Source organism: Coffea eugenioides, chromosome 2 (genome assembly GCF_003713205.1).
Source record: "Coffea eugenioides isolate CCC68of chromosome 2, Ceug_1.0, whole genome shotgun sequence".
NCBI lineage: Eukaryota > Viridiplantae > Streptophyta > Magnoliopsida > Gentianales > Rubiaceae > Coffea > Coffea eugenioides.
Genome location: NC_040036.1, coordinates 24700008 through 24712878, shown reverse-complemented (window position 1 = coordinate 24712878; position 12871 = coordinate 24700008). Strand labels below are relative to the sequence as shown.

At 36.4% G+C, this 12871-nt stretch overlaps 1 protein-coding gene across 1 annotated transcript; it reads right to left on the bottom strand.

The window, feature by feature from the left end:
- Positions 1–374: 374 nt before the first annotated feature.
- On the bottom strand, positions 375–11435 carry LOC113763521 (mitotic spindle checkpoint protein MAD1). The gene is made up of 16 exons (XM_027307354.1): positions 10982–11435; positions 10157–10256; positions 9567–9727; positions 8816–9013; positions 8643–8735; positions 8223–8339; positions 6816–7063; positions 6350–6521; positions 5567–5677; positions 5284–5487; positions 4731–4893; positions 3053–3143; positions 2899–2968; positions 2663–2791; positions 2437–2475; positions 375–1461 (listed from the first exon to the last, which is right to left on the bottom strand). Exons 1-16 carry the CDS (start codon positions 11213–11215, stop codon positions 1372–1374), a joined length of 2220 nt encoding a protein of 739 aa, XP_027163155.1. The 5' UTR covers positions 11216–11435; the 3' UTR covers positions 375–1371.
- Between the last annotated feature and the right edge of the window lie 1436 nt (positions 11436–12871).

The following is a 12871-nucleotide window of genomic DNA, read 5'->3' as shown; positions in this document are numbered from 1 at the left end:
TGGTAGGAATTTAGCAAAAGAGGAAATGAAAGAAAGAGTGAGGTAGAAAGGAAAAAGCGTGAAGAGTGAGAGAGAGAGAGAGATAGAATAAGTCAATTTTGGTTTTTTTGAAATTTCTGAAATTTTCCAAAAAAAAATGTCATTAAGTATCCTATATAGGGGTAGTAGAGTACTTTTGTAGCAATAGGAGAGATATGTGTAATTTTAAAATATTAAAGGGTGGTTTCTAAAATTATCCTGTCCAATAAATACTCTCGTTAAAGTGTATGCTGACATGTCAAATTTTTGAAAAAGTAAGATTAATTAAGAAAAGTATTATAAATACAAAGGTAATAAATGTTAGCGTGTGTTAGTGAGTACCCAATGAACATCCGTTAGAAAAACTCAACTAAAAATACATGTTTGTTGGCTACCATATATATACTGTGATATGATCAAACTGTAGATTCGTAGTCTACCATGTATATACTTTGGCACCAGAGTCTGCCATATGTACTACTTACTATTCTAGCAAATAAAAGCAAGTCAATGACAACGGCCGTTTTGGACGCTGCAAAAAGTGCGAATGCTGCTGCATCCCTCTCAAAAGTCTCTTGAATCAATTACCCACCTTGCTTCTTGGGTCTTACTTGTCACAGCATCTTGCGTTTTCAATGTGGAAAAGATGGAAAACAAGAAGACAAATTTGACTGCGGTATCCACTGCACTTACCTTTGCATTCATCAGATTCATAGCCAAAATGTCTTCCTACAATGTACATGTGATTTATGTCTACCCACTCTGCAGGACAATGTCCATAAACAAAACAAAGGACCGCTCCTGCTGTCTTTACTTTTCCACCTCTCCACAGCTTAGCACCTTTGTCTTCAACATTGTCTGCTTAGAAGTCCCTCGTAGCACCCTTATTATGGGGAAGTAGTCGACCAAGCAATCCTTTTACGGGGTTGAAGATTTAATGTAGGTATTAACTACTATTAGATTCTCGAGATATAATCCACTAACCATCGGTTAGATACCCGGCTTAAAAATGTTCAATTGAAAGAGTTTCTTCCAGAATTTCCTTTTTTTTTTCCCTTTTCAGCTGGCTTTTTCACTCGTCGAATAAACAAATTCCGGGCTCTTCTACAAAATCAAAATATTTTGAAAAACCAACAAACTTGAACTGAAAATAATCTAATGCTACCACACAGATTGTACAAAAGGATTATAAGCTAACCTAATTAAACGTAGCTGAGAACATCCACCGTGGAGAACCCACAGAATCGGTGGACCACCCGATCACTAGGACATCACACATTTAATGACATCACAACAACATCATCTCCCCTTATCGATGATGACATGGACAGCACCAAGGTATCATTGCATATTCTAAGATAGGGTCCGCTTATTGAAAGATTCCATGGTCAAGTTGGCTGTGAAAGCAGGGATGGAATTCATCTTCCGGATAAATATTTCAACCTGGAAAAAAGACGAGGAAAAGAACCATTTGAGCTTCAAATTATATCCTTGTCTTCTCCACTAAACAAGCATTAAGTAGTTCTTGCTGATGATTACCACAATAAAATGCTTAAATTTAAAATTCTCTTCTTTTACATGGCTCAGAGCTTTTAATAATCCACATAGTAACTACATAACAGTACAAACCATTTTCAGTGGGATATGCGGCTAGCATTAAAACCACATCAAACAACTAGCCAGAACTTACATATGCAGAAGAATATGATGACGGCATCCAGCACATGTAACTTTTAATGAGCATGTACATCTACATAGGCTTAATTTTATTATTATTTTTTAATAATTGTAGTTCAAACATTGTTTTCAAAACAGACTGCTATCCTCCTTGGTATGAGTTGCTTTCAACTTATGCCAAAAAAAAAAAGTATTCACACGAGCAATGGGTTCACAAGATAAATCCATATAAAGCATATGTATAGACAACAAAAATCGAGGAATAACTGTTGCCATCAGGTCACATAAATGTTCCAAAATCTTATTCTATATGGTCAGATTTTGATCTTAGGGGACTTCAAATCGTTTTTCAACTATCGAAAAATATACAGTCCATCCCTTTTAAATGCTTAAGCTTCAGTCTTAGTATCTCATCCTCACTGCACCTTTTGGTTCGAGAAGTTCTCAAAACCACTGCAAACTCCCTCGCAATAAAAAGCGTAGATACAGTTCGCCTCTGTAATATAAAGACCATATCACCTTCCCCTTTAGGCATTTTAGCAAGCTACAAATCTTGCTCGGTTATCTTGCCAAGTGTCAATAACATCCTCACAACTACATTTCACTTGTGAATGAGATAGTTTCCAGCACCACCCATAATACAGGGTGAACAAGTCCGGTGGCAATTATGGAATCAATATGTTTGTTTTCAGAATCAAACAAGCAAGAAAGATCATCCATCAAGTGAATCAACTTTCGTACCTGGTGAGATATCTCAGGCTGTCTAGTGTAATCATTCACCTAGTAAAACAAGGAAACGAAAGTAGGTTAGTGACATGATCATTAGCAAAGAATCATGTCAAGTGGATTAAAAAAATTATTGATGAAACTTATACAATAAATTTTTCTTACTACCAGCCACCCTCCAAATTTGGAAAGCTTACAAATTCAAGTAATCAGGAAATGAAACCATAAAGTTGCAGATTACCGTGATATTTGTATTCCCTGATTCATATTCAAATTCAAGCCTCTCATCATCAGCTTGAGCATAGATAGATTGGAGTGTAAAACGTGTGACAGGGATTCCATCTGGTCGCTGATGATCGTCCATCACAATCTGAGACCACATTATAACAGGAATATCCCACAAAACAAGTGCCATACAATTTCAGCAACAGTCACTTGAGAAGCTACAATAAAATTCAGTTGAATTGCAAATAATACCTTGTAACCAAAAAGTTCACAGCAAGCCCTTCTAAAAACTGATATTCTCTCCGCAAATACAGTCTTGTATCTGTTCAAGTATTCAGAGCTTTATTTACTCTTGAGAAAGTTAAATAGCAAAGCAAATATTTAGACTATTTCACCAGCTGCTGACCTTTCCTCACGTTTTTCAAGAGTAGCAATTTGCTCTTTCAACTGAACAATCTTTCCAGAAACATAGGAGTCTACCAGTGTGCCAGCATCAGCTAAATTGTCCACAGAAAACAAAGCCAGATTATAAGAAGTTGACCAAGTATAACATGAGGATTTTAATCCATAGCGCCCAGTTAGTTTAGAACACACACAAAACCAATAGAGGTGTTTGTTTGTGGTCAGGCATTACAGAACTTGACAAAAAGGAGTTACAAGCAAATTAGGATGGTCCAACCAGTCCAAAAACTGTCTAACTGTCTTAAGCTGCCTCCTGCACTTCCATACAATCATTCTGCTAACTCAGCAAAGAGACAGTCACAGCACATTCATCCAGAACTTAAGTTTACCAACATCTTCACCCAAAACTACTATTACTTACTCATGCACCTTATCCAGTACCAATAATCAAATATAGCCAGCAATATGGTCTATCATTTTATTATGTTCACACTGTAGGCAGTTGATTTTTCACCACTTACCATCACTTCTTTTCCATAATCACCATAGTCTAGGTTGTGGATTGTTAAATTTTTCTCAGTTTCTCAAAGTAAGAATTCTTCATGGAACTCCACTGTTGGTCCCCATTCATGTGGCATGGACCACTGGTCCTTGATTTCAGTTACACCACATCTAAGCCCTCAACTTTCTAGCTTGAACCAGTTAAGCAACTCGTTAGAATTGTGAAGACACAGCGAGCATTGTAATTGACAGGAAATAAATAATCCAAACCCCATTTAACTTCCCACATCCTCCAATTTTACTCTCTTTGCAGAGGTCAAAATTAGGAAAATCAAACTGCAACTTTCACCTTCTACCATTGTGTCCAAAAAGTGCAATAATGGGCGGCATTAAAGAATGATTTAAGTCATTACGGAAATGAACTAATGTGGTAGAGGAGGCAAAGAATGTAATTTTCCATTCTTACAACAACTAACATGTTCTGCATCACCCACCAATGCGACCAAGACCAAGGGCTGCTTTACCCAGCTTGTTTGCAGAGTTTTACAGCATAAAGCATATGACAAATCCAACAAAAGTTTCAAGGAGGCACATGTTAGGCAATTTGTCTGCTTTATGGTAGCTGTTGTTATTCACCAAATAGGGGAATCACTGGACATAGAGTCAAGTCAGAATCAGAGGTTGGTTATCTTGCTGCTGCATTGGAAAATTGATGCTCCAGTGTCCTGATGTCTTATGAAGTTTATAGGTGGTGGCTGATTTTCATTTTGGAGCTCCAAAGTTAAATCCCTGAATTTCAAATGCCTATAACAGATAGTCTTTGTCTTAGAAATGCAACAGTTGAATTTCAGTAAGATTTTATGTTTTACTCAAACCATACCTTTCACAACATCATTCCTCTAATCAATCACCCTATTCTAGCAAATGCAAAGCCTAACAAACAGGCAATGCTTCGAATGAAACAAAAAAAAAAGCCTACCAACTGCTAAATTCCTGGAGTATTTAATCTGCAACTGTATATATTTATGGCAGCCTATTCTTGAGAAAAGTAGTCTATCTACTCCAAATCCTTCCTTAATTGGGAAGCCTATCCATATTTGAAACTGACAACAGTACCAAAACAAAGTGAATACTTCATGTTAATTATCCTATCACTTGCACTTTCAGGAGTCTCAGATTACCTGATTGCTTTTTCAACTCTTCAACAGCCTGTAACTTCTCCTTTGTCTTTTGCAGCTCATTTTGCAAAGCCTCTATTGTTTGTTTTGCCTCATTGTCTACAGCAAGAGTATTCACCATTCTCAGAACTTTTGTATTTGCAGATGAAAAATCGCCATGCCCCAACTGCAGCAAAAAAATAAATAAATAAAGGAACTACTACAACACAGAAGTTCATGATGCTAGAACAGAAGAATATACAACTTGTTCTCGTCTGCTAAAAATCTGCTGATTCTAACTTTTGCCTTAAGAAAGTCCTTTTGTAAATCTTGTTTGGCAACCTTCTAACTTCTAATGTACAATAGGTGAAACTTTTAAATTTAGTTCAGACTTCAAAGTAGCTCATCATCATTCTTTGCTCTCACTTTTCTTTTATAAAAACATTAAAAAAAAATGGGGCGTCTTTTGCCACTTCCTATTTGGTTACCATACCCATAAGCGTGAAAAGGTGCTCAAGAATGATAGGGACAGCAAACATCAGAACATCCTAGCAAATTTGTAGTTTAGAAAACAAACCTTGGACTCCAATAGAGCTAACTCAGAACGAAGTCGATCACCCTCCCTCTCTAATGACTTTATTCTTCTGGCTTCATCAGTTAGCCTCACACTTAGCAACTTAATTTCATTTTGCTGGTGGATATTAATGAGGTTTTGCTCATGCAAATTGCTTTCTAGTTCCTTTATATAGTTCTCCTTCTTGGCAATAGATGCTTCCAGCTCCTTTCCTCACAAACAAGTTACAAGCATTTTAGTTAAAAATCCACAAAAGTATATGTGGAAGAACATTGACCACACCAACCTGAACAAGTGCTCCGCTTGCTACTTCTGGCCCACCCTGAGCATGCTTTTCCCTTTTTAATTCATTAAACATATTTTTTAGGCGGTCTCTTTCTTCCAAAGCAGAAGCAAGCTGCAGTGACACAAACAAGCACAGCAAACCTCATAAATGTAGAAAATACAGACAAGAACTGAGTTTTGAGGAATGAGATGGCAGTACTTGATTTATTGCTAACCAAACAACATAAAAATCAACCTGCACTATGTAGCTTTTGGAACTTTGACATAAAGTTTACATTCATCATTGCCTCAAATTCAAAACACAATCTTGGAGCAGTATCATAAGATTTCCAGTCATTGAACCATGAAATGGCCTACATATGACTTTTCACCAAACAGACCTTCAGAGAACAGTCAAAAGAAAAAGCACAACTAACTTTACCAGTTCTAGCAAATTGACAAAGCTTCAGAAAAAAGGAAGACCAAAGTGCTCTTGCCTCTATCATTCCCTAAACCCTTCGACCCAAATTAGGTTATGAACACTCAGTCCTTCATACAGAAAAAGCATTTTCTATATTACTAGTAAGATTAAAAAAATCATGAATTTTCCAATAGATTATTACAGCTCACAGAGAAACAGAATGGCTTCTGAAGACAGACACAAGAATGTCCCATTTTGCTGCAGAAGCTTAGCAAAAGTTGCTGCACTTTGAATATGATGACAGTAAACTTCTTTTTGAGGGTTGGGAGAGGGGAAAAAAGAGAAATACTATCAGGCACAACAGCAAAGTCATGTCCTACTAACCATCAATTCAATCCTCTTGACCTCTGACTTTGACGATTCTGCCTTCTCTTTAGCCAATGTAGCTTCAGTAATTGCATTTTGTTTATCAAGCTCTGCAGCATCTAGAGCCACCTCAATCTCTTTCAAACGTACCTGTGCCTCACCAACTTTCATCATGCTATCAATCACTTCTCTGAACATGATGCCAATCCAAAGTCAAAAAATCCCACATGCAGGAAATATTCATTAACATATAAGAGATGATGTCCAAAGAAACAGGGTTTATTAATTAAAATATACCAAATATTAATTTAGTATAAGCTACCCACTTTCCAGCATTAATGAATAAGAGAGCACTAAAATCCAAACTCATTCTTCAAAACATGTAGAAACTCCTTTATTTAGCAATTAAAAATTAAGTGAAGTCTTTTGCTTTTGGAAAGTCAAGTTAATGACCGCAAAAGGTAGGACTGCGTCAAATACATACTTTTGCAGAGCTGCAAATTTCATAGGTACGTCATCAGCACATGACACGCCCGGAATATCTTTCATCAAAGATTTCCAAGCAGACAACTCATCCTGTAGCTTCTCAATCCTCAATTGGATTTCCGGCAATTTAAGGAGGTCTAACTCCGCCCTTTCTCTACGTCTCTTTTCTTCTTGTAATTTCTCCTTCAGTAACTCAACATTTTCATGAGAGGATTTCAGTTTTCTTGCCTCATGTACTTCAGATTCCTGATTATTGGATTAAGGTGAATTTAAATGGCTTATCAAATACTTACAGCTGCAATGTGAAGGGAAGACACAAAACAAAAAAAGGAGATACATTGTACATATGAGCAGTGAGAAAGGGAAAGCAGTGTCAAAACTAAACAATAGAAAATAAAAGTGAAGTACTGATTTGGAGCATCTCAACAGTCAAAATCCCAACAAAAAATGAAGTAAGTATTGTTGTTGTAGGGTGGCCAAAGGCCGAAATGTATATTGGGGAAAAGAATTTTGTAGCCAACACACAAAACATTCCAACTAAATGACTTCATAAATAGAGAAGAGAAGTAATAAAACTAAGTCCACCATGTGAAGTTTTTCAGACCATATTACGTGATGATCTGAAGTTCAAGATATTAAGAGCAATCAAAATTGCAAAGATGCTTTCATAGTTCATACAGAAAACATTACATGCACTTTCAAACAAGTAAGCTGTCTTTACAGAAGAGGAAACAAGGAAACAGCATAACTAGATAAAGCTAGCTGATATTGTACATTGAGGCTATTCGACCATATGAAGTGATAAATAGGTAAATTCTCCCAAAAAAAAAGAAAAGAAAAAAAGACTTGTATTACTGTATATCCCACTTGAAAGTCAGGATTTTCTGTGATGCACTATTTGGAACAGAAGAATCATCTTGCCACCCTGCAAGTCCAATTACCAGCTTTTGGACTTGCTATTAGTTTCTTTGTAAGCGACAAGCCGAAAATACACCCATTGTGAGGTATATTGTACATCTCTTTCCCACTATTTTGAGCTATTTTCTGCAGTACATTATGCACACCAAAAAGGCATACAAGTGTGCAGTAAAGACCATGCAATCTAGCAAACAGGAAGCAGTACCCATTGGACTCCGTCATTTGATTAAACTTAGTAGCCAGTAATTAAATTCATTTTTCCTTAAATTTCTTGGCTTTTTGGTTTTTATTATCTTCAGTTGTGCCTAGAATATATTCAAAACAACAATTGTCCTATACCGAATCACGTAAATACTTTGAGGCCAGGATCATTCCAACTCCATGTACCCAAAATTTGAGGCATCGGTTCTTCAGCATTCTCCAGTGACTTGGAATTAGTAAGAAGGGAAAACACATTTAGATCATAACAGAAAAGAATACGACTTACATAATTCCTGAGTTCTTCTTGCAAATGCTTTAGCAATATACTACTGTCTGTAGAGGGAGATTCTTGTGGAGTAGCATGTAACAACCTTTTCTCCATCTCACCTTTCTGCTGCATGCACTGGTCAAACAAGAAAGATCAGTATCTTAATCCAATGGTAACAAAATTTCAGCAAAACACTTAAACCCCTAAAAAACAAATAAAGAAGCATGACTGTGGCAACAGTAAAATAACAAAAAGAAAAAGTTCAAGAAGGAAAGCTAAATCCAAAAATAAGTATTCCGTGTCAATCAGTAAATCCATTGATAGGCTGGTATGGAAAAGCCAAAATCATGACTCGTAGCAAATGAATGAACCCCAAAGTCTTGGGTGAAGAACAAGGACTAACACTTCATAGAATATGAGAACTAGGAAATTTATAACCTCATGAAGTCGCTTTCCGAGTTGTTCCATCTGATCCTTCAATAGTTTTGACTCTTCCTCTGCATGTTTAGCTCGGCATTCCATTCTCTCAAGCTAAGCAGCCAAAAGAATAAATTTACATACAAATGTCCAAATAAACATGATAAAAATAAGCAAAACAAATAGATACCAACATCTGCACTAATTCTGGACACAGAAAGTTTTGAATCGCTTTTCAGGTGCGCAAGCTCATTCTGGAGCCGAATTTTCTCCTTTTCGGTACTCTGAGAGACCTTTTGTAATTTCGCCTCCAGTGCGCTTGCTTTTTCTTCAGCCAATGCTGCCAAAGATTGAGCCTTTTCGCGAAGATTCACCTCATTTTGGAACTTTATCTACAAAACCAAAAACAACAGTGACTTGTTACTTTTACACACAAAATTAAACAGGATAACCATATAAGCATATCATGTGGTGTCCATAATTATTCAAGCTAATTGCAACGTACTCAAAAGTATGTATTTACTCCACACCAAGCCCAAAGAAATGTTAGTTTGACACAGAACTGCATGCATAATGATTAAGAACTAAAAAAACATGAGACACGTTGCAACATAAAAGCCATGGCCACAGGTTTCACAGCACAAACTTGCAGAATCAAAAGGAAGCTCCTAAATAAGCCTCTGATATGGTGCTGTAAGAAAATTACGCATTAAACCGGTATCAGCCCCAGTTTTCCATTTTCTACCCACTTATAACCCAGATTCCAGTGCTTCATGCAATAGAAAAGAAATTTGTGAAACTTATAAATCTCAACGCAGATTGAACTCCCTCTACCAAAATACTTGGAGTAGCAGGACTCCATAAATTTACATCAGGAACAAGTAAGCCAACTTCAGGAACAAAAGAAAAATAAACATGCATAAACTGAAGCTGTATGGGAAGCACCTCAAGCTCATTAAACAACTGCAACTGTCTCCGGAGACGTTCTTCAGAAGAGTTGACCCCCTTCATTAGCTGTTCTTGAAGATCCTGTTCACGTCGTTTTGCCGCTGCAAGTTCTTGCTCTGCAGATAAAAGTTTGTCTCGAAATCTTTTCCTTTCAGTTTCTGCAACAGCCACAAACACATCACAGTACTAGTTGACATCAGTAAATATACTCATCAAGAAAAAAATTCTTCATACAAAAGAAAGAACAGGGGAAATTAGATCACAAAATTTGTCTCTGTCTTTGAGTACCCTAGAGTACAGCTCCTTGTAGTGTGGAAAACACACCACTGAGAAAATCTTGATACATAAATTTACAATCTTTTAAATATATTAAGTTGGGTGCTATAGATAATTTTTTCAACTAGACAAAAGTATTTTACACTGCCAGATGTTTTCAAGACTTCAGTAAGGCATTTGCTAACCTTAACCAAGCCTGTATATCAAGACCTTGATTAAGTGAACTTATAGTTCATTGCACAAAAGAGAGGGGGGGGGGGGGGGCAAGTGATCTTAATCTTACATTGAACATGTATTATTTTGTTACCCACCAGCTTTGCAAAAATCTTCATTCAATGCATCAAGTTTGGATTGACACTCACGAGCCTGTTTTTCTGCATTGCTTAGAGCATCAAAAAACTCAGCTTTTACCTGCAACAATGAACAAGTATTGCAGCCATAAGTGATAGCATTAGCAGATTTATCAAGCAAAAAGGATGTCTAAACATATAACGTTTTCTGTAAGTGCAAATAAGTAATTATCTACCATACCAAAAACAGCTAAGTTTGGCACGACATGCTGTATATTAGAAACATAGCAAGATGAAAACCTGCAGCTGAAATATTTCCATAATAAAGTTTCTACTTCAGTTGGGAAGATTATAAGTGGAGCAAAAAAATGCTTGATATCCGAGAAAGGGGCCTGTCTTCGTTAGCTTCGTCTTAGGCCAATTATGGACAAGCAATTATGACAAGGCTGTTTGAAAAATTCCGAACATGTTTTGTTATCAAAGTTTGTGAAAAGACAATCAGTTGTCTTAAGCACCTGAACAGTTTTGTTTTCTCAAAATCAGCATATTTCCTCCTTAAAATTAGCTAAAAGCAAGGCCGGATGCAAACTAGAACACATCCAGAAAACTTTCAACTTTGAAAAGGCTACAATCAGCTTATTTTTAAGCTAACGATATGAAAACATGCCGCGCACATTTTCAGCTCAAGAACCGCCAAATTGTATAAAAAGTAATCAAAAGAATTCAGATTGAACATACAAGGGATCCAAAAACCTCCTAAACTCTTCGGCTACTCCAGAACTAGCCAAGCCACCTACTAATTTTCCATCAAATAAATAGCAACAATTTGAAACAAGAATAAAGTACCATTTGACGGCATTGATAAGTACAGAGCATATGGTCGGAGGTGATAGGATGGTCATGAGACGATTCCGGCACCGGAGCCGACGGAGAGTCCTCGTAGATGACCAGCTGCTTGTTACTATTAGAAACATTATTTTTAGTATTATTAGGGCTACGACTATTCAAAAATTGATTATCTTCTTCAAGCAACGCCGATTCTGCCCTTCGCTTTCTCGGCGCTGGAGTTCTCAGAATCATTGTTTGCTAATACAAATAATCAAAATTTAAATGCGCAACTGAGATTCCTCTCGTTCCTCTAGTCCTACGTCTTCAATCAATCTTCCTCCCTCTATAAATTCCCAGTGTCAAACGCTTGCGAAGAGTATCTGCAACCTGCAAGTTTGAACTGGATTATCAAGGCGCCTTTGCTAAAGCCTATAAGGACCGGAATTTTTCAGCTGCATCGTTTGCGTTTGCTCCTTTTTTTTTAAATATACGGGTCACTTTTTGGGCTTATCGTAATGTATCCTCCAGTTTAGCCCATATTAATCTCTCTCTCTTACACACACACACAGATGTTTTATAATTTTTTTTATTAATATGAAATGCCTATTTTGTCCCTTATTTAAAATTATATAAAATATGAATTTATATTTCATAAACTCAATTAGGCTCGATTAAACTTAATTGAGCTCAAAATAAGCTCGATTGTGCTCGTTAAGCATGAGTTTGAACTAATACAAAATAAAATTGAACTCGAACTTGAAGTCAAATTATACTTATAAGGGTTCGACAAACTTGAACTTGAGTGCAAAATTTTTAACTCAAGTTCAACTCGAATAGTGCACTACTCGATTTCGATTTGATTACATCCCTAACTCTCACTTTTCAAACTTCATAATTTATCTTTTTCCTAAAGTATGATAGTAGTTTATGTTCCGTAAAATTGAGTAACTTACGAACTTACTCAGTCAATACTTGAGTTTGAACTCACATTGACCGAGCTCAAGCGGCTCAAATTACTTGATGAGTCAAGTTCAAATTTAATATGTGAATTTCAAAAACTTGTCGAATTTAATCAAACTCAATCGAGTTTCACATATATATGTTTTTTAATGTTTTTATTTATTAATATGAAGTGTCTATTTTGTCTATTGTTTTAAATTATATAAAATATTAAATTATATTCCTTAAACTTGATTAGGTTCGATTAAACTTTATTGAACTTGAAGTAAGCTCAATTGAACTCGTTGAGCATGAATTCAAGCTAATGCAAAATAAAATCAAGTTTGAGCTCGAATTAGGCTCTCAAGAATTCGACAAGATCGAGTTCGAATTCGAATTTAAGTATTTTAACTCGAGTTCAAATCTAAGTATTTTAACTCGAGTTGAGAGTAGTGACTTTTGATACTCTTTCATGTTCTTGCACAATGACTCGAATTTCATAGTTTATCTTTTTTCTGAAGTATGATAGTGGTTTATGTTCAGTAAAATTGGTTTTCAAACCAACGTTGTTGACATTGCATTTTTCCTTCTTTCGTTATTTTTCTGGTACAAACTAAACAATCTTTTAACCACTAAGTTGATTTCTATTGCGGACAACTGCATATTTTTTAGATATTTCATCGTACAGCCAAACTACTACTCTTACCAGAATAGCATTGGGCAAGAACATGCCTTTGCCCCCCAGTTCTACTGATCACATCGTCCACCAAAAAAAACCTTCACGTCTTTCGCCGACAGAAACCAAAATCTCCTGATAGACCGGGGGCTTGAGCAAATCTTGCCACCCGCAAATGCCGTCATATTTCCTATTTTCCTTGGCCAATTTCCTTGAGGGAGCTTTGTACCGGAAGCCCGTCATTATTCCAAGAGGATAAACGGCTAACGAGACAAGGGCCCATCAATTCGTCC

Excerpts from the sequence above, each read along its gene's own strand:
- LOC113763521 (XM_027307354.1), bottom strand. The coding sequence starts at position 11,215 with ATGATTCTGAGAACTCCAGCGCCGAGAAAGCGAAGGGCAGAATCGGCG. Across the intron at positions 4,894-5,283 it reads TAGCTCTATTGGAGTCCAAG|TTGGGGCATGGCGATTTTTC; the intron begins GTTTGTTTTCTA and ends TTTTTGCTGCAG. Across the intron at positions 2,476-2,662 it reads CAGGGAATACAAATATCACG|GTGAATGATTACACTAGACA; the intron begins GTAATCTGCAAC and ends TTGTTTTACTAG.